A 19,189-nucleotide genomic window follows, 5' to 3' on the forward strand; every position below is an offset into this window, starting at 1 on the left:
AAAAGTTTGCATATGCCTCCATACTGCCAATAGAATATTTGCGAAAACAATAAGTTTTTTTTATGCCTTATGCATTGGGTACAGCACAGTTCTTTAGTTTCCCTATTTAGTAAAAATCATTATGAGACAAACCGGAACTATCACACACACAAAAACACAAAGTTTAAATTGAACTTATATTTAAGACCGAATTTCAACGATATTTTGAATACAAGTTGAAAATTCAACACGTACCAATCTTTCCTCTTTGTCTTTGGCAAACTGTTCGGCGGTCACGTGATCAACTCGAGCGATTTGAAACGGATCCAACGAAATCATGTCGGGTTGGATTTTCTCCAACAAAGCCTTTACTTCCCATTCGCGTCTCTGCTGCTTGCTTCGATAAGGGTTGGCCTCGAAAGCATCAAAATTCGGCTCTCCAGCGCCTACATGCGGCCATACAAATGTTACTTAAGATACGCTTGGTGGCGGTAAAGAAAACTGTAACGTGAAAAAAGCAAGTATCTTGGCCGAATGGCAAGAGCCGTTTGACTAAGCACCAGACCAAAAGCCTTGTGATCACAAGGTTCTGGGTTCCAAAACCGAATCCATCACTTCTGTTTATCTGAGCAAGAAACTTAAGCGACATTGCTCCAACCCCGTGTAAGATTAAATTAAAGTTAGTAACCCTCTGGGCAGTGAAAAATAAAATAAAAAATAAATCATCAAGCGGACTTGCTTAACGACAAGATTGTAAGCATATCATTGCCCGCACACCAGAAAAAACATACAGGCGTGGCATTTCGCTTCTAATTAACCAGCCACTGGTGCGTATGAAAAAAATCGGAAACATTTAAAATCTAACCACAAATATGCACCACGAATGCCATTTAGGTCGGCCGCTAAAACAGCGGAAACGAAGGTAGAACCCACAGCTGGATAACCACCGACCTATTTTCGCTTTGGCATTTGCCATAAGCTACAAAAACGCACACAGATTTGTTAGTTTACATTTTACAAGTATAGGGGTGTCTGCCAACGCGAAGAGGAAGGCCTTTAGGTCTATGGCACGAGTGTTGAAAGATCAATGGTTGATAAGCAACTACGCTGCATGATCTGGTATTTGCATTAGATTAACTTTGTTCATAACAAGTTACAGATCACTGAGAGCGAGGGAGCACTTTAGAAGTTAAGAACTTGTTTTTAGAAAATAGGTATTTATAAGTGGAAACAAAAAATAAAAAGGACACTTGCGGCGAAGCAAAAGCGCTTGCAAGTTATTAATCAATGGTGTAATTTTTGTGCTTAAAAAGTAACTTAAAAGCAACAAAAATGACAAAATAACAACATTAATAATGAATAATTTTACAACATGGAGGTATAGCGAGCTGTTTGCCAATTAGCGAAAGAACCCCACAAAAGCACATGCTTAAAATCCAGGCTAATCCCGATATTTTTAACAAAGACCAAATTAGGCCCAAAAGTTGGTGAAAATACGACAGGTGAGGCCGAGTGTTAAGTCAGGCCCAAATCAAACCCGTTTTGTTCAAACGTAAGCCCGAACCTGAAAAGTCAAATCAACTCACAAAGGCTTGCAAAATTAGAGCGTGTGTTATATCCAAAAGAGAATGACCAACAGCTACATAATGTCGGCTTTGTTGAGGGTCACGTGACTACTGTAATTGGCAGCTGCATTTGTTGAAATAAAAAATCGAGCGATGACGTAACACACATATGTTGCACAATGGTCTTTAAGCAAAAACTGTCAGGTTGCTAAAATCGCGAGGTTCGTGGTTCTAATCCTGAGTGGGCATCTTGACCAAAAAGGTCCAAATATGTAACAAAAAGTGTCACAAAAGTTTTGTCCAAATACGTAACAAAAAATATCAAAAAAGTTTTGTCCAAATACGTAACAAAAAATATCAAAAAAGTTTTGTCCAAATACGTAACAAAAAATATCAAAAAAGTGTTTGTTTATTTTACATGAATATATATTGACTTTGTAAGCTGTTAATTTTGCAGTGAGTTTTTGATTTAATTTTGAGTTGCGCTTTTTGGACTAGTTTTGATGAGCAGAATGGCGCTTTATGATTTTCGATCAGGTTCTTTGTAACTCAATAAAGCGGTATTCTCAGAAACCAAAAAATTTGAATCTTGCCTGAAGTTCCAAAGATAGTTTGCCCCAAGGCAAAACAACACACGACAAAAATTACACATTTAAAAACCGAAATTATATTTAACCCAAGTTCATGACCAGCAACCGCCCAACCAATCAACTTTACAATCAAACGTTTGCACCGTACCACCTCTCAGTTGTGTCGAGGTCATCAGTACAAGTGGGAAAGTGACTGAGGACCTTGGCAGGTCATAATAAGGATATTGGCGGTTTTCGTTCCAACCACAAGGTTCCTTAAATGTATCGGTCACTCATAAAGCGGCACGCGACCTCTTGAAATCAACCCAGCCATAGCATAGAGTTCTTTATGCTTATTTAACGCACAAAAGAGTCAATAAGGTCAAAAAGTTTTCTGTTTTACTACTACTGACGAAAAGGCCTATTAAGTAGTTAATTCCGAATGCAGGATTTTAAACTACAAAATCATTTGTGTTTGTTGTAACGTTGGTCCTTATTTAAGTATTCAATGGTAGGTTTTATTTATGCTTTGGCAAGAAGATAGTTGAGTGTATAACTTTAAGTGCAGGTGTTTTTATTATGACAAAAACATTTGTGTTATTTGGAACGTTGTCTTTTGTTAGGGTGCTGGCAGTTTTAATTGAGCTTTGTAAAGTTAAACTTACATTTGTCGATTTTGTGACCATAATATGGTAAAGAAAAGATAGCAGAACTGGATTGAAATGCAATTGAGGTGAGAAATTGGTTATAAGATGCTTCAACAGTTGTTTACTTGGAAAAGCAGGGCAGCTTTCAAGTAGAAACTTGGTTCAGGATTTAGTATGTGTTCAGTATTAGATGGAGTAAAAATGATAAGAAAGGCATTTGCACACCACTAATACCCAAAATAGGCTGTTAAACCTAGAAACTAAAATTGTAGTCATAAAATCACGTTTTCGTGTAAACTGGCGAACCGCCAAAGCTACAAACGAAAACAAGAGAAAACATCTTGTCAAATCGTGCACAATTTTGTTCACAGTCGACACGTTTTTTGGCCAAACCACCAATAAGAGGTTACCACTGACCACAGACGAAACCTCAACACAAGTGGGAAATTGTATGAAACAAAACAAACCGTTTCCTGTGGTTTTAATAGGATGGACCGGCGCAAACCGCTGTCTGCCGCGCCAGGTGGCCCTTAGCATTCCGTCGCTAGTCGCAAAATTTGACTGTCATGGGAGGACGTGCAATTAAGTCTTAAGTGGCCCAACTGCGATTAGCCCGTAAGGAGATTCTGGCTAAAGCAACAAAATGCGAAGGAAATTAGCTTAGGAGGTGTGTTAGGCTACTGGATGAGTTTTAGCGTTGGTTTAGCCTGTTGTGTTTTGGTTGTTCCTAATGCAGAAGTTATATGAACAACCTATAGGCTACCTAGAGCAGTGATTTTAAACAGGGTACCACAAATACTCGTTTTTGCAGGCTGTGATATCCTTTTTTAGGCTTGGTTACAAAATTTGGGTGTTTATGACAACTCTTTAATTCGAATTTGATCTGAATTGTTACCAAAGGCATTTTTACCTATCACCTTAGAGTTGCGAATTAATATCATTTGGACAAGTTTTTGTGCCTTTTGTCCCAAGTGCGTCCTAAAAAAAACATTAGTTAGGTGTAGCACAAACAGTGTGATAACGACGGTCGAATGCATTTCTAACTTATTGCTTTGGATCAGACAATGTCAAACAAAGTTTTTTGTGGGCTTTTTTGAATAGTGCATATAGTAGTTAAGCCACTATTGTATGGTATATGATAAAAGGAGGTTGAACGGGTTTGGATTTGATTTTTTTGCGCGAACTAATCAGGTAGCAGATTGTTTATCATCTCAGCTAATATTGAAACTGATAGCGTTGGCATGAGGTACAAGAAAAACAAATAGATGAGGTCAGAAACTGGAGAAAAGCAAAAGCTGTAGAAACAAAGCCTTTATTATAAAATCTTGATACTTTGGATTTTTAATAATACACAAATAATCTACGTCAAATATATATTTCAATTTTAAAATATAAGTGACAAATAATAAATAGGTACGTTTTACAGCGTAAATTTAGAAAAGATGTACAAAAATTATTTTGTCAAAGTAAATATAGGTAGGTATTTGGTTATTTCAGTTCAATGGCATAAACAAATAGAAAAGAAAACAGTTTTTGACCTGGAATAAGTAAACTCGCAAATCCATCCGCTTTCCCGACTCCCAGAACATCTTCGTAAGGACAAAACTTAATGTGGTGAGCTGGGTGCTTCAGTTTATGACACAGATAAGGCTTTTCCTGCACCTAAAACAAAAACACAAATTCACTTTTTTGGTGTAAAATGTTTAGCACTCAAGAGTTTTGGACAGTACTAAGTTAGTAAGATACGAAAACCAGCGTGCAAAACCCTGGTCCATGCAGAATCTTATTTATTAACAAGTTTTACAGAATATATTTTCCATCAAATGTTTTTGGCACCTTCAATTAGTTATTTAAATAGAGGTTTTATAAAAACGGTACGGTTTGCAAATTTTTCCTTGTCGGTTATGTTTTTAGGTTGTGCAGATAAACTGGTAACCACTATTGCCCACAAAGTGTTCAGCCAAAATGCAATATTAGCATAACTACGTTTTGGCGGCTTTAAAAACAGTCTGGTAACACCACAATGCATTCACAAGTGGCCACACAGTATTAAGCAAACGTTGCATAAACCCAATATTTACATAACTCGGCATGACAGCATTTAAAAACAAAAACAGATTGGCTACACGACAATGCAAATAATAACAAACGCCACGTCAGCAAAAATTATCACACGTAAGAAAATCTTCAATACATTATCGTGGTCCACTAGGCAGCAACCACAAATGATAGGAAGTTGTCAAAACGACCGTTGTCATTTGTGGCCTTGACGCCAAACGGAGTCTGTCTCGCGACTCTTGTGACTTCACAGTGACGTCACATAATGTTTGCGTAACGTCAGAGCTACTGGCGCGGCAATTATGTGTATCGATTAGTTGGGACAAAGCAGTGCAATGAATGACACCTCTGACAACGTAAAAGCCAAAGAGTACGCGGCTGAATCGATAATGTAACATTACCCGTATTTTAAACTGAATAGGTTTGATGCTGTTCATCATTTAGAAGCGCAAGGTTATACAAGAGGGTAACACGGTGTGTGTATGGCCTTGCACAGGCATAAATATTAAAGAAGAGGACCTCCCATTCTAAGTTAGTTTGTTGCATCTAGTTTGCATAAGTACAGTAAATCTCGGTCAAACCGGATCCGATCTTCGATTAATTTGGACAAAACTTGAGGGACAAATGATTTGATTATGTAGTAAGGTTTTAACTAATCGACATCGGTTAATCCGGATCTTTTCCTAAACCGGACAAATCTTTTGGACAATAATACACGTAAAATACGTGTGTTTTTTACAAATATTTTTCGATAATTGAGATTACTGATGATGCGGAAACGCCCCAAAATAAACCATGTTTTTGTAGGTCTATTACCAATATTGTATAAAGCGCGTTACCCTGTAATCTCCAGTCTATGAAAACTGTTTTTATTTGCATAAGACGGTGTAGTTAGATCAGTCAGATCAGAACAATAAACATACGTCAGGTGAAACAGCTTCACTTTCGATTGAAACGAAGCATCGTTAGATAAATCATATATCCTGTTACGCTGCAGCAATGTGAAAAAGTAAGGGGGGTGATTCATGCGACCGGACGTACGTGGAGCTAGGGTGACCAGAAGCGCCCAGTTGTGATGTAAACAACAGCCTACCACGACGATTATCAGCTAGCTAACCTCTTATACTTTCAGTTTAACTGTAGGCGACCAGCAACGCAGCAAGACCGTGTTTTTGTACCCGCTGTGCAGGATGTTAGATGGGAAGTTGACTTGTTGATAGTGGAAGGTTACACAATGTAGTGTATAGAGCACATCATGAGTTCAGTGTTTTTGTGATACAGGCAACAGTGTAGGTCGTAGTGTATGCTATTGTAAAGCGTTCACATAGCATCTAGCCAAGGTTAACCTTCAATTTTTAGTGTTAGTTGACAGATTACAAAGTATATGGGTGTGTGCACCCAAAAATTGTTTCAAAAAAGTTTGCAGGATATTAAGTTGCATTCAGTAGTTTGACGTGTTTGCAATTGTAAAGTCCTTCAAAGGTATATATCTGCAGTTGCCATGGTGTTCTGGCGTTTAAGTGACATCACTAGATAGTGTAACATTTATTCAAGCGCTATCTTAAAACAATATTGACTCATAAACTCTTGACAAGTGCACACATCTTTTTGCACAAATAGTATGTCTAATTTAAGTTTTGTTTAAGCAACTTGGACCAAAATAAAACTGGTTGGAAATATGTGCTATAACCTATGCTTAATTACAGTTCTGTAAACGTTTTGGGCAGTGTTCGGTAACTGCTATGAATCCATTGTTTTATGATCACATTAGCATGCAATACAAAGTAAAGAGCAGTGCTTAATACTAGCGTCTTTCCAAACCTAACATGTGCGAAATCTCATGGGAAAACCATGTTGTTTTGGCACCAGTTTAAATACGAACTTACTTGCGCCTAAACGTATGACGCCTGAAAGATAAATGTCTTATAGACCTCGGCACCGGCTAAATCGAAGTTTTAGACCTTTGTGAACGATATGCAGGGATTAACCTACAGGATTAACTTGTGCACAACTGTTAAAGCGAAAGAGTCTGTAACGAAAGACAAAGATTAACCTATGGCTTTTAGCAGAGGTGATATCATATACTGATGTATGTATGCAATGCAGCGGCATGAAAAGGTTTGCGCCAAGATAATGGTTGCAAGGGCGTAGCATTTTTAATTATTGCAGAGATTAGTGAGTGTTTATCAAGTGGTCACCTATGTTTCACACATAATATAGTGCAGACTCTGTTGTCAGTAAAGCTATAGTAGCATCACATTGAATGCCTACACGAGTCTTCTTACGTAACCTCAATATAGTTGGTGTCAATCAAAAGTCTAGGTACCAATGGAATAATACGTAACAAATATAAGTTGGACAAAATGTCTTTAACGTCCACAAGTTAAAAGACAAAACATTTTGCTTTGTATTTATTTAAAAATTTGCCAACCGATCTTCCTTTTATCGCAACTCATGAAGAACATTTTGACATAACGTGATGCTTATTTTTTTAAGACCATTAAACAGGCCATTGAACGTCTTAAAACCAATGTACATGCCCTGTGTTGATCCCTTACTTTGAACACTAATTGCAATAACGATCAAAATATTGGCCATAACACAGAATGCCGCGGGGAAGACCAAAAATCGATTGGACAAATTTTATCGACTTTACCAGTCACGAAAAACTTGCCCGCCAATAGTGCGAGGCTGAATTAATGACCATTTCATAAAGTTTATTTTGTGAGGTATTTGTTGTTGTATTGCGTTTTTGATCCCAGTTAACTCAGGCAGTTTTTTGGTAGAATTGCACAAAAACAGCTTATTTGTTTGATGAAACAGGCTGATTACACAAAAGGCTAATGGTTTAAGTTGTTTTTGTACAAATTCGATTAATATTCAGGTTCCCTTACTATTATTCGTGTTCAATTTGTCAAAAACTTGGTAATGAGTTTCTGCCCGGCACTACGACTTCATGACGTCACTATTACGTCAGTGCGGTAAATCGCAAATGTTCAAAAATAAGTCCAAGTCGTGTTTGAATTTGAACTAACCGGTAGTTTTTTTAAGCAAAACGCAGTTAGCAACAAGTTTGGGCTGCAGTTTAGTCGGTTGTTAGCTGTCGTGGGTCGAATACACGCTAACACCATCAACCTCTGACAACTTCCTAAAGATTACACAACGATTTGTCGGGAAGCCATGGCAGAGCATACGAAAAGTTTGGCCACTTCCATCCATCAGTTCACGACTTTGTACATTGCTACGTCTGTGCTTGATGTGTTTAGCACACTAATGAAGTCTTACAGCGCTAAGACAAGCTGTGCATTCACATGCAAGTTGAAAACCAGTTAAGAAACTAACTAAAGGCAGACAGCTATAGCCTATTACTTTGAATATGCCTTCAAGTACAAAAATGCCTGTTAGAAATTGCACTTAAGAACACACTATACACGGACTAGAAAGGAATTTAATCATAAACATAACTGCCAAAGAACCGGTACGCAGATGTTTCAACAATCTATGTTGTCATCATCAGTGTAGTGCAACCTTTGGCAGTTATGTTTATGAAGAAATTATACTATTTAGGACTTAAAGGTTATATATAGGTGCCAAACTAGACGCAAATGTAGACAGCAACAACTTTCATAGAAGCATGCAGTGAGTGCATAGCTAGTACAAAATCAGTTTTTCGTGTAAGTAACCAGATTATACATGAAACAAAACAGGTCAAAAGGTAATTGAACAATTCAGTTTAAAAACCCCATATAAGTGTGTTAAACAGCAGCCTAAATATTCCAGGTAATATCTAGACCAAAAGTTGGAAGCTTTAGAAACGTGCAGTTACGTTTGCATAGCTATTTTGCTGACACACAACATGCATTTGCATCACGTCTACAGCTTACACGTGCCAAAGGATGCATAGTATAAGATTGCGTTCAACAGGGTAAACCACAACAATGGATAAAGTTTAGATAAGCTAACTTTGTCTGCTATGGTTTAAAACTGCGATTTATTAGGAAATCCAAGTTTAATTTTAAACTTTTATTGCTAAAACTGTTATTGTCACTTATACGGGGAAGGCTGTAAATGTATAAAAAAAGTATTGGTTTAAATCTAAAAAAAACTTCTATTTGTTATGGTTTAAATACATGTAATTGGTTATGTGTTTAAAACGGTCTATTTACCTTTATAACTAGGTTAAACTGTCATAGAGAGAAACACCCCTAGTGTACTTTTTAGTCAAACATTTTTTAAACCATATGATAAGGTTTTAGGTGATATGAAAATGAATACTGGCCTAAATCATTCACTTTTAGCATAGTATAAGGCAAGAACGTACATAGTGCAGTATAATTGTATTGCAAAATAACTATAGAAAGTATAAGCTTGAGTTTTGTTTGATGCTTCTTAACAGTTTAACAATAGCTAACAGCAAAAGAAGAGGACCTATGTCACACATGCACATGTTCAGACATCTTGTTGACCCAGAAAACTGGCCACGGGACAAACCAAATATTAGGTGCTGGTTTTGACACAAAGCTGTGATCGACATTTCAAGAGAGACAGACATCAAAAAAGTGCGCATGCTCCCCGCTGTTCCGTCATGCTTCTTCGTCGCTTAGCCCCCATGGGACCCTTCCAGGGCTTTGTGATTCACAGTTATGACGCAATTGAAGCATTGTTTTGTCGAAGCGCTTGAGTGACGGCTCTTGCTGTAGACATCAGTTATTGACTAATGCCTAACTGAATAGTATAGACATTGCAGGATACGAGTGAAATAAATGATAGAGTCGGGATTTAGGATGTTTGTAAGGTATGGATTGAGTTAGAAATATGTGCACATTGTTCCATGCAGTTAAAGGTCAAAACAGTACTGTATAGTGCTGTATTTATGTTTCAGAAACTCAAAGGAGTAGTTTTTCAGCAAAATATTAGTAAGCTAGTGTCATTAAAGTGGTCCGCCATTGCTGGTCTGTATGTACGCTTGAGATTGAGCATTAAATACATGTTTTTTAGAGGCATGGTTTTTCAAAATGCTATATTCAAACTGCATTGTGAGAAACCGTGTGTTTACTAGTTCCTTGTGTTTACTAGTTCCTTGTGTGATGTCATTTTCTACTAAAGTGAATTTCCTTCACATTTTTTCGAAACTTTGCAACGTTTGAAGTAAGTACTTTCGATTTAATCACGATTTCTTTCAACCAGGGAGGTGATAGACAAAAATACTCGTTGTTTTACCAAGTTCTTTACGATAACTTAGATATGCAACCTGGTGGACAAAACGTTTGTTCAGTATTTTTTATGATCAGGACAGATTTTGGTTGACAAGAAACATAAAAAAGTAGGATCACTTAAAAACAGTAATAAAATTACAATACATTCTACACTCCTCTGATAGTAAGAATTTTTACTCCTATAGCAAACTGTGGTAAAGTATAATAGCTTTTTTTCACAACGACCCGATATTGGTCTATGTCCTTCTTAAAGTACTGCCCTAATTGTTGCAATTCCACTAAATATTATATGTTTAATAACCTAAAACCTTCATAAGACAAAGTATTACAGGGATTTTTAAAAGAACATTTTCCGAGTGTTTAATATGGATTTATGTTATGACCGATTCTTTAGACAGTTGGCGTTGAGATTCGTAGCAAAACGCCTACCTTTATAGTAAACTGTTAACATGAACAAAATAAGCTTTAACTTACTTGAGTACACGGGTCCTTGTAGACTTCTACCACGTTTTGGCAAGTTGCAGCTAAGAGTCCACGTTGGCTGAACTGAAGGTTTGAAGGTCCTGTTTTTAGTTGGTACGTGTGCAAAGGTTTGCAAGTCCTCAGATCAAAAATCCGCAAACGACGGTCTTGCCCCGATGTAGCAAGGTACCTAAAAAGTATTAAAAAAAATTTTGTGTTAAGGCAGAAGCGTCAGTGCAAAGAGATTTTGTACCAGGCCAAAGATTATAAGTTGGGTTGGAATTAAACGGCTCGATTCAGGCCTAATTTCACACCTGGCTTCATTTGTACTGCAATTAAAAAAAAAAGTTTTATAGGCTTTTCGGCCTGATTTTCGTTTCATTTCTTAAAAAAGGGTTCGGGTTGATATTTTGGTTTCAAAGTTGTAAGCTGGGTTTAAACAAACGGCTTGATTTTTTTTGGAAGGATATAAAAAATCATAGTTTAACAAAGTTATTGTTGTGAAAACGTGGTCATATTGTTACTCGTTTGCATAAAACTGTTGTCACATTTAGCAACACTGTATAATACATGACATCCACACCCATATGTCGCCTAACTATAAAGTGCACGTATAGAAATTGATTGAAATATAGCATAGTGCAAACAAAGCGTTGGAATTGCACAGTGCAAGGCAAATCCCGATATGATATCGCCTCATTCAATATTTATACCATTCGATTGTTGTTGTACAAAAGCAGAATCACGTGTGATACCGAATCGGTTTTCGAAGCAAAATCTCCTTGACGGTTCGAAAATTTTAAAAAGCACGTTATTGAAATATCCGGTGTTTTATTCTGTTTCGGTTAAGCAACAACAATTGCTAGGTCACAAACGGACACAATGGTTTGTTTCGATAGCAAGACAGCTGGTATGACGTCACAGTGAAACAAGTAAGGATAGTATGACGTCACAATGTTCGGTGTAACGTATATAAAGTCATGGAATCGGTTCGTAGCCAGAAACAAAACAAAACTCATAGAGTTAAAATTAAGAATATTTAAATTCTTTTTGAGGGACACTTTAGGCAAAAATATTCATTCCCAAGATTTTATTTATGTTTTAAAAACAGGTTTAGTACAGGGTGTAGTATTAAAAGAAAAAATACAGAAGCATTATAGGTAGATGACAAAATTTCGTGTCGCCACTAGCAACACGAAACGCGTGAATAAGGTATTACTTGGAGAGAGATGGTGGATTAGGCCTTGGTATAACACTCGAATTTAAAATACAGTGTAAGCATGACGTTTGACCTTTGCTTTTGCTTCCGTGCTTGTCAGTTGCATTATGGGAAACTGTCAAATCCCCCAACAGCTGACATAAAAGTAAATTAAAGCCTACGGCATTGTAGTATTAGAGAATTCTGCCTAATGTTTTGTGTTTCATCGACAAATTAAAGCGGTGTTTGTGATTTAGGTACAGTACAAACTGGTGTATACTTTAAATAAGAATGGAAAATATTTTCCTTGTAACAGAATCAGTCGATGAATTTACATGGAATGTATCTATTTCGCCAAACAGGCATCTCCAGTTCCTTATTTAAACATAATCTTTCTATGTTTTAACAGGTTCATATAAGTTTTTCTGTTGTTGCATAACGTGATTGCTATGATGATGCTTTCGATTTTCGAAATTTCTTTGAAAGATGTGAGTACTTTCCTTCTAGAGCCAGACAACCTATGTATCAGGCCAAAAGATTAGTTTCCGGGTTGGCAATACTGTCGCCCCATTTTTGGATTTCGAGGTAACTCGGGAATAAAAAGTTTCCGGGAAGTAAAAAGATCCAGGAACAAGAAAGCCACAGGCCTGAGGTTCGCAAACTTTTTTGTCTGGTTTACCCCTTGGTCGTTTTTGAAAATCATATTAAAAGCGTTTTTCTGAACAAGATAATTTAACAAAACTGTTGCAAAAACAAAGTTTAGATAAGTTTGTAGTTGGTGACTTTGTTGAAAGTATGTTGCTAGATTGCATTGCATTGTGAAAATAATTTAGACCAACTTAGGTCCACAAAACAATGTTAGTTTTATCATGAACAAAATTGCCAGTGATGTGGAATAAAAGGTAGATGTTTTATTACGCATGCGTACCAACAAAAATAATAGACCAAATCAAGCAAATCTATCTCGAAAACTTTCTCATATTTAACTCCAAAAAATGTCAAATTTCCTTTTAAAAATCCTAAAGTGTGTGCAACATTTAAATAAAGATCTCAACAGTGCGCTTAAAAACAGATTTAAAGCATTTCATACACACAAGAAATATATTTTTATCGTTTACGTTTCATGTATAAGCAAAGATAAAACAACGACATTGATTTTTATTCGACGATTTTCAATTGCAACATTTTCAATTGCAAGTTTAAACGATGATTCGCAAAAACCATTTCCGATTAGAAATTAAATTAATACTGCCCCTAGTTGACCAAAAGTGGCTAATTCTCCCATTTGTCAAAACGATAAGTTTTCAACTAGCCTGGACGCTGAAAATATTTTCAATTTCGCCAAATTTAAGTTTAAATAGCTATTAAGCTTTAAAAAGAAAATGGTATAGAATTGCAGTAGCCTGAAATCTGACCCAAAGGACCCCAACTTTTTTTCCGGTGAACAATTTATTACGGGTCCACAGAGGGACCTTTGGGGGCATGAAATACTTCATATATTATTCATGACCGTCTCTGTTAGACCAATAAGGCCAAAACGGCCGGTGTCGAATTTAATGCCTAATTGGACCAAGTAACTCTTTCATGGGAAGCTAGGGACTAACTTAGTATCTGAGAAGACACAGTAGTCACCAATGCATCGATTTAGCTTTTCCTGGTACTGCTTTTAAAGACAAAAACCGTTAAGTTATAGTGAAGATATTGCTAAACTTATGCATGTTCACCGATGTACAGGGTTCTTTTTAACGTGCGTTAAATATACATTTTTTATCATTTTGTGAAAGGAGGTAGAAAAATCACATTTGTGACAGGTGTCATTAAAATCAGTAACGTGTCAAGTGTCATTGAAATTAGACGGATGACATGTGTCACGCAAGTAAAAGTGGTCACAATAAGTTTAAAACAAAAATGTTACTGTTGTCAAGTTTGTAGAGCTCTTCTGGCAAATGTAATTTTATTGAAACGTCGGAATAAAATTACATTAGCCAGAAGAGCTCTACAAACTTGATATTATGCCTGGCAGCAATAGCTTATATGTGTTACTGTTGTTTTTACATTTTCTACAATACGTAACTCGTCATATTTGAGAAACAACTAACTGTGACCCTAGGTTGACCTGAAAAAGTGAAACCTACTACAGCAAAGACAGGCATTCTACTATTTCAAGCAAATCGCAGCACCAAGGTTTAAGTTCAATCAATAAAAGATCGAACACGCAAAGTAATTTGTCTTGTCATGTTTAACTACAACTAAAATTGACCTCTTTCTGTTTAGAACAGTGACGGTTATAATTTGTGCCAAAACGCATGAAACATGTCAACAATACCTATACCCAAACCTTGACATATCTACAACTAGTGTTTCATTAAGGATTTGACAAAACGCCAACTATATGTCAATTTATATTCCTAATCAATAGGTATCGATTCCTGAGGTCTTGTACAAAGAACATCAATTTAAAGTGTGTTCTAGACACCAGAGCAAGCAAAAACTGGCACTGTAGTAGTTATTAGAATCTAGTCAGTTGGCATAGTTACAGTTATACCTAAGTGTATTCGAATACATATCGAATCTGATTAATTTCAAGTATTCGAATGCAAATCGAATCCGAATCTCAAGAGATTAATTTAGGATTTAGGTGTAATTCGGTAAGGAATCGTTACCGTTTTAGTATTTGTTGGTGTTACGGTTACCCATTTGTACCCGGATAGGAACCGATTCTTTTTTAAGATTTTAGTACTAAGGATTCGGTTCTACCGTTGTGTGATAATATGTTTAAACAGAGTTTTCGTTATTTCATCATTTTGTTTTTCATAGAGTTATGAAACCAATTCTTCAATTGCGACAATTGATAAATTATGTAATTTACCACAACAGTGGTTCCCAAAAAGATAATTCTGATTAGATTTTAAACCGGACGTCAAAAATGCATTGATCTTTTGCAAACATAATATCTCGTTTTAATGCGCACTGTCACAACTATTGAGTCGCATTATTTAACTAACTTAACAATAAACAACATTCTTGGAAAACTTAACAGTGCATCATTAGGTTTTGTACGTCTTAGTGCCATACCAGCTGGAAACGTCTACACCAAAAGCATTAAGTAATAGGATTTACGGCAAACGCTTGTATCGATTAGTTAAATTAATCCCCCCTCTCCAAAAACGCAATCTCATAATTCGACCTCACATAACCTGAAACTAATTACAGCAAAACGAAATACACACCTGTCGCATTAACAAATGTACAAAAACGTCATTGGTGCCAGGTGTACAAGTCTGTCGTTGCGTAACGTCATCACATAACCATCTGTCCTTGGGGTAATTTTTGCACCAAATTTCAGACATAAGAGTGATGGGCCCAAATGCCCCGAAACGTGTTTATGTGACAGTAGTTGGCCTGTGCACCGTTAAGTCAATTAGTGGGTACATCGATTAAACTTGCATATACGTTCGGTACGTATGGACCGCTCGATACAGTTGAAAGTTAGCCGGCATAACCTTCGGTTCGTAAATAACTATTTAAAAGAACGTTAAAACTGATGTGGCTCTTCATATCACTAGTGATGGCATGAGCATTGGGCAACACTTTTGCATTATAAAGCATATCGCTTTTACGTTTATTTGGGCCGTTATTTTCTTCATTAATCTTATGACCAAATTCGTGTATAGCGTTTAAAATTAACATTTGCTCGCAGTTAGAAAACGAGTTTTTTGAAACGTTTAAACTTTTCTTTCTGGGGGTTAGCAAAGTGTTTGACACTAAGTTTCGCCTTTTTCTAGTTCTTTAAATTATACAAATAAAAGACTATTGTTTGCGTAAATGAATTCAAGGTATTGACATGAGTTTTAAAACGTAAGGTGAAATTAAGGGTGTTTGCAAAATTTGGTAACATGTGGTTCGATTGTTTAGTTAAAGCATGCTTGTACAAGCCAAGTGACATTTTACATAGGCACAATACCTGTTTAACGCTCTAACCCAGTTTACTGCTCTGCAATCACATTTAACTGGAGTTTAGCGGTTCATATTGACAAGGGGTGTGACAGTAACAAATCACAAACCTAAGCATATTGTATCAGACCTACCTTCCCTGGCGGTCCACAGCCATTCCCCGAACCGCTGTTTTGTGGCAAAGCATCCTTAGTAGCGGTTCACGTTGATTAGGACTCCATACAGTCACTGTGCCGTTGTGGTGACCTGTACGCAATGAACCGGTGTGTGAATAACAGTTTATATTTAGACCATTTGGTGGATTTAGGGGACGAGGTGGAGACTGTAGAGCACGCACGGCTTGGATTTAAACGTAGCGTACATGCGTGGCAGAAAAAAAGAAATTATACAAGTATAGGGGGGTTGGTATTAAGGCCAGAACGTGCTAAATGCTGGGGATAGCAAGACGCTTGTCATTCAAACTAGTCGTGTTATGCCAAACAAGGAAAGCCATACGTGACTTTAGCGTAGTTTAAGGTTTTGGTTTTTAGCTAAGCCGTGTACTCAGTCCAACAGGTGCACTTTTTCGTGCAGATCGGTGCAAGAATGTTTAAGATATGAAGGTTTGTATTTTATCAACTGTACACGCAAGTTAGGGCGGCGTAAACAGAGCAGGTTTGCCATTATATAGGCTTTTATGGCGTATTTGTATCAATTATGCTCAACCATTGCAGTACAAAAAAAATGCCGTAAGTTTGAAGCTGGTATCAAGCACGTATTACGCAGTTAAGAGTGGTTAAAGCAAAACTGCGTTATTACGAGATGCTTTTTTCTGGCAAGTGAAAAAAAAAACACATTTCGTCGAAAGTGTCACTTTTAAAACGGGAAATGTAAATTAGACAGTTGTCATCCAGTGTTTAATGACAGACGGACTTGTAGCCAAAGCGAACTAGGTAGTTACACGTTGCTGGCACGTGTCATCACCGCATCAAAGCATTAAAGCATTAAATATGTATGAAGGCCAACTGTGTATATGCTTCACCATTACATGCTGCATACTCTGCATTGCATTAGCGAAATCTGCAAGCTTGAAGTGGGTTTCCTAACGAGCTATGTGCAGTCAAGCCAATGGCACTTATGTTGCATGCAACTGTTATGCGAACTTAAACTGGGTTCCCAAACCAGCTTTATGTAGTCAAGCTAATGGAACGCTGTTGGAAGCAAAATTGTGCTTTTTAAACGGATTTCCTAATGGGTTTTGTGTAGTCAAGCAAATGGCAACTCTTCAAAGCAAACTTTTGCAATCCTAAAGCGGGATTTCAAACGAGCTTTGTGCATTCAACCGCATACGGGCTTCTTGTAAAAAGCTGTTTCTATACTTGACTGCTAAGTTGTTGTTTTTTAGACAAACGAAAATACGAAATTTGTGCTTTAAACAATTTAATTCTTTATTACAAAAGTCTACAAAAAAAACGTTGATATTTTTAAGTTTTAAGTCAATTTGTCACGGATGGTTGCACAAAGCTCACACGATAACCCACTTTTGCAAGTACACCGTAAACAGATAAACGAGGTCTTTACCTAACATCATTGTGGCATTGTACGGGTTTTGGCACATAACGTCAAGTCTGCCGCCTTTAGTTGCAATCGTTGAAATCACCTTTCCCACAGAGATATCAAGATACTGAAGATAACCACGACGATTCTGTGTGACAAAATATCAATACAAATTAAATGCTTGTGTCAATGATCTGGAGTGCTTAAAGGCTGGGTATTTTACTGTTTGGGAAAATACATGACATACAAAGGGAAACCGCTTCCCTTTGTCATGCCTTTGTGACGTAAATAATGTGGTTTGTGGTTTACATCCACCGCAGACGGTATTATGTTAACATTCATCGTTGAAGGAAAATTGTGGGTTGCAATGTTACATTTCAACGAAATTTTACACTGATCAGTGGTATTCAACCAGCGTGCCACCCAAACATTTGCATAGGGGTTTACCAATATATAGTTGTAATGGTGTTAGTAATTTACAGTATGTGTCTGTTAACATACGTATTAGCAGTTTTAAACGGTATCGTTTTGATGAAAAGTATCAATTCAGATTTTCGTTATCAATTTACTTGTCATATCAAACGACTAATGGCTTTGCGCGCCAACTTCTACGTACATAATAGTGTCTCGTTTAAGCTGTTTGTAGCAGTAATAAGAACGCAGGCTTCGTACGTGTAGGCTGGGTTAATGGGACTCGTACATCATAATAGCGTAATATCGGTTTAAATTACACCAAAAACACTTGAATACGAATTTCTGTATGACTTTGCGTGCCGTAAATAATCACCTAGGATCACCTTGGCAAGCGTGCCAGGGGTTACCGGCCCCTCCCTAAATGTTACATCAATCACCACAGTGCATGAGATTGCAGCAAACGGTGCATAACAGGAAAATGGTATAGCAGGGCAGTGACATAGAACCCCGTTGAGATCAGTAATTTACAAACTATGGCCACAAAGTGTTCGAAAACGTGTCGCAAATTATTCGATTTGCAAAGTGCAGCTGTTATTTCATGCATTAGGCCGTGTTTCTTAATTCAGTCAGCGCAATGCTTTCGTTAGTCTGTGACCACCTTATGGCATACCAACAGGATTTTTAACCGCATGCTGTTCACTGTTACCATTTTACTGGGTTCGCGGAGGCAAAAACGGTCCGATTCCTAAAAGGTTGGACAATAGCAACGCTATAACCTTATTGCAATCTTATTTACTAACGAAAACAATCAATTAAAATGTGAAGTAAAAATAAGTTTTTTGTGTGTGCTGTGCGTTAAAAAATTGTAAGAACCTTTTGGTTAAGCATAGGCATGTTGCTAGATGTGAAATTTGCCATGTGGTATTGTATATAAGGGCGTTTCACAAGCCTTAGGTCCCTTGTTTTGACTTCAGGGGATATCGTCACTAATTCGTTGTAAAATAGCGGAAAAACGTAGCCTAGCATGCATAAAAAACTACAAAAGCTTCAAACATTTGACGGGCATCCCTTCTGAGTAAATATGCTGTGTTACGGGATGGCACTTTTGAATAATATTGTCAGTTGCTACAGTATTTCGTAATTTGTACACTGCAGTAGTAATAGCAGTAGCAGCAATGTAGCAGTAGTTTTAACGTTTTCGGGCTCATTGGTAATAGTTTACTGCTTGACTTGTATGGCTGATAACGGACTGACAGATCTAAGTTTAAAATGTTACGTTTGTTAGTTTAAATGTGCTTTATGTTGGCTAGCAAACAACAAGCTACCATTTAGTAAACTTGGTTAAAGTTGTTGTGTTGACAAAATCCTAAAGTTTAAGGTAGTCCAAGACAATATTGCATATGTGTTGTAGGGCTTGCCTATTTTTGGGCATTGTGGTCTATATCTTATTTTACTAAGCATAACCCATCATGTCGGATCAGTAACGAGTTTTGCGCAACCTACTGGGTCTTTAGCAACCTGAATCTCTGTTAAAATCATAGCAATTTTGTTCAAAATGAAAAGCACGTCGGTTGATTGCACCAAGCTCGCT

The 19,189-nt window shown here is 37.1% G+C and overlaps 1 protein-coding gene across 1 annotated transcript in view; it reads right to left on the minus strand.

The window, feature by feature from the left end:
• LOC145203652 (WD repeat-containing protein 46-like) overlaps positions 1–19,189 on the minus strand; it is a 33,145-nt gene that overhangs the window by 555 nt on the left and 13,401 nt on the right. The window contains exons 9-13 of the mRNA XM_080075915.1: positions 17,209–17,332; positions 15,783–15,894; positions 10,509–10,686; positions 4,299–4,422; positions 235–425 (exon numbers count right to left, since the gene is read on the minus strand). Of these exons, the coding sequence (XP_079932041.1) occupies positions 235–425; positions 4,299–4,422; positions 10,509–10,686; positions 15,783–15,894; positions 17,209–17,332 (729 nt within the window). The remainder of the gene's footprint in view (positions 1–234; positions 426–4,298; positions 4,423–10,508; positions 10,687–15,782; positions 15,895–17,208; positions 17,333–19,189) is intronic.

Source organism: Phallusia mammillata, chromosome 8 (assembly GCF_965637545.1).
Source record: "Phallusia mammillata chromosome 8, kaPhaMamm4.hap1.1, whole genome shotgun sequence".
Lineage (NCBI taxonomy): Eukaryota > Metazoa > Chordata > Ascidiacea > Phlebobranchia > Ascidiidae > Phallusia > Phallusia mammillata.